The sequence below is a fragment of the Phaethon lepturus genome, unplaced genomic scaffold (genome assembly GCF_000687285.1).
Source record: "Phaethon lepturus isolate BGI_N335 unplaced genomic scaffold, ASM68728v1 scaffold9355, whole genome shotgun sequence".
NCBI lineage: Eukaryota > Metazoa > Chordata > Aves > Phaethontiformes > Phaethontidae > Phaethon > Phaethon lepturus.
Genome location: NW_010542679.1, coordinates 5,533 through 8,428, shown reverse-complemented (window position 1 = coordinate 8,428; position 2,896 = coordinate 5,533). Strand labels below are relative to the sequence as shown.

The 2,896-nt window shown below is 43.1% G+C and overlaps 1 protein-coding gene across 1 annotated transcript in view; it reads right to left on the bottom strand.

Annotated features, from left to right (window-relative positions):
- Positions 1-2,896, bottom strand: part of LOC104621586 (Down syndrome cell adhesion molecule-like) — a gene marked incomplete at its 3' end in the record, with an annotated part of 37,865 nt that overhangs the window by 30,404 nt on the left and 4,565 nt on the right. Inside the window, exon 3 of the mRNA XM_010288109.1 lies at positions 2,110-2,298. Coding sequence (XP_010286411.1) covers positions 2,110-2,298 — 189 coding nt within the window. The remainder of the gene's footprint in view (positions 1-2,109; positions 2,299-2,896) is intronic.

The following is a 2,896-nucleotide window of genomic DNA, read 5'->3' as shown; positions in this document are numbered from 1 at the left end:
AGTAGTCAATGGCTCAATGTCCAGATGTAGATCGGTGACAAGTGGTGTCCCTCAGGGGTCCATATTGGGACCAGTACTCTTTAATATCCTCATCAATGACATAGACAGTGGGATCAAGTGCATCCTCAGCAAATTTGCAGATGACACCAAGTTGAGTGGTGTGGTTGACACGCCTGAGGGACAGGATGCCATCTGGAGAAACCTAGACAAGCTCGAGGAATGGGCCCATGTGAATCTCATGAGGTTCAACAAGGCCAGGTGCAGGGTCCTGCACCTGCATCAGAGCAACCCCCAGTATCAATACGGGCTGAGGGATGAAAGGATCAAGAGCAGCCCTGATGAGAAGGACTTGGGGATACTGGGGGAAGAAGAGCTGGACATGAGCCGGCAATGTGCACTCACAGCCCAGAAGGCCAACCATATCCCGGGCTGCATCCAAAGCAACATGGACAGCAGGTCGAGGGAGGTGACTCTGCTCCTCTACTCCACTCTGGTGAGAGCCCATCTGGAGTCCTGTGCCCAGGTCTGAAGCCCTCAGCACAGGAAAGACATGGACCTGTTGGAGAGGGTCCAGAGGAGGGCCACAAAAATGATGAGAGGGATGGAACACCTCTCCTGTGAGGACAGTCTGAGAGAGTTGGCGTTGTTCAGGCTGGAGAAGAGAAGCCTCCGGGGAGACCTTATTTCAGCCTTTCAGTACTTAAAGGGGGGTTATAAGAAGGATGGGGACAGACTTTTTAGCAGGGCCTGTTGTGATAGGACATGGGGTAATGGTTTTAAACTAAAAGAGGGGAGATTTAGCCTAGATAGAAGGAAGAAATGTTTCACAACGACGGTGGTGAAACCCTGGCACACGTTGCCCAGAAAGGTGGTAGCTGACTCATCCCTGGAAAAATTCAAGGTGAGGTTGGATGGGACTCTGAGCAACCTGATCTAGTTGAAGATGTCCTTTCTCATTGCAGAGGGGTTGGTCTAGATGATCTTTAATGGTCCCTTGGAACCCAAACTATTCTATGATTTTATGATTTAGATGTTATTTGAAGCATGTGTAAACCTTATATTTTAAACAATGAAAATAAGAACAAATTCTACTTCTCTAGATGTCCCTTTCTTTAAGACCATTCTCCCTGACCACCGATAATCTCAGCATGTGTGCAGCTGATCTGTGGTCTCCCCTGACCTTCAGCAAGTCATATCATTCACAGCTACTGCATACCACGTCTTCTCTATGCCACTGAGTGTTAAATGAAATGTCCACCTTGCTGTTGACGCTTGGGAGATCTGCAACAGCACAGGTGTGATGAAGAGCATAGAGAAGGGCAGACATACCTACCAAAGTAAACTTTATTATGAAACTGCTCCCAAATAAGAGTATTTCTTACAATGGGTGAAGAGATGCAAGATGATCTTTAGAGCATTATGCAAAGCTACTGCACTCTGTTGACATACGGGCAAGATTCTCTAAGTGCCTCTTTAAATGCGTCAGTTGCTAAATTTGCTCATAATTCTGACACATAATTGCAATGTGGAACTACTTTCAGCCACCAGGACCAAGGGACCCATTGCAGATTTAGCTAAAAATTCTGCAAATTTGCACGTGTTTTGCCTAGCAGAACTTTATGCAAACTTTTCCTTTGTTTTTGACACTTATCCTTTTCAAAGGGTGCTACTTGCATGGCTCCTGCAATAACAGCTTGGAGCAGGAATAAGACATCAGCTCCATTTCCTCTACACATAAATATACTCCCCATCTTCCTTCAACATCCAGACAAATAACCCCCTGCATTTTTAAAAGAAGAGAAGAAATATTTTCCTCATGGCAATAGCAGTAGTTGGAATTGTTATAGCCCATGTTAATGGAGACATTCCCTTCTCAAATATCTACCAACCCATCTTAGACAAAAATTATTACAGAAATAAGGATAGAATATCAGCCAGTATGTGCTTCAAGTCCCACAGCAACAGCCTCTTCTGTCACAGCATGGACACAATTGGAAATGTTTCCAAAGACAAAAATATTAATATATCCAAGTCTGTCTTCTCATCAAACCAAGATCTACAGCAGATGCAAGAGCTTTAGGTGAGCAAAGGCGATGGAAATCAATGTACCTTTTCCAAGCGTTTTGGCCTCAATGATCTCGCTGATGCGTCCTGGCCCCACTCCGTTCTGAGCAGTTAAAGTAAACTTGTACCAAGTGCCACATTTCAATGTTTCTAAACGGTAGGACCTCTCACTAGGGCTAATGGGAAAACTACCCCACTGCTCACTGTTATCTTCTGAGTACTGCAAAATATAACCTGGAGGAAAAGCACAGACGACAATGCTAAGCCAGATACAAGCCACAAATTCTGCAGGTAATATGACAAGTCATTTTAAAGACCTAATAAAGACAGAAAAATCCCATGCACAGGAAGACATACAGCTCTCCCCTGACTAGAAGATACCAGGTAATACATTTTGCCTACCCTTATAACAACTTAAATATCATTTTAATGATCTCTTCAAAGGGAAAAGAAAGGAATAAACAGTTCTAAATACCCTTCAATCAGAAACAAATACCAGATGATGAGCCTGGACCCTCAAAAATGAATGGTTAGAGATTCCATGTCTGAAAAATCAGAGACAGTAACTGTCAAAACAGCTGAGCATACGCTGGAAGAAAGTGATTAAATACGTGATTAAACCACCACAAAAAGAAACTCCAATTTACTGAAAGCTGTTATCACGAAGATAGTGCACATTAAGCTGACAGCAATACAGATTGCTTTGTTTTCCTTTTTTTCGTAGCCATTCATAATTATATACTAATCCTATCAACATATAATAATTTAGTGAGAAGTTGCAATTAACTCAAAGTATATTACCTCGGATAGAACTGCCACCATTGTCTCCAGG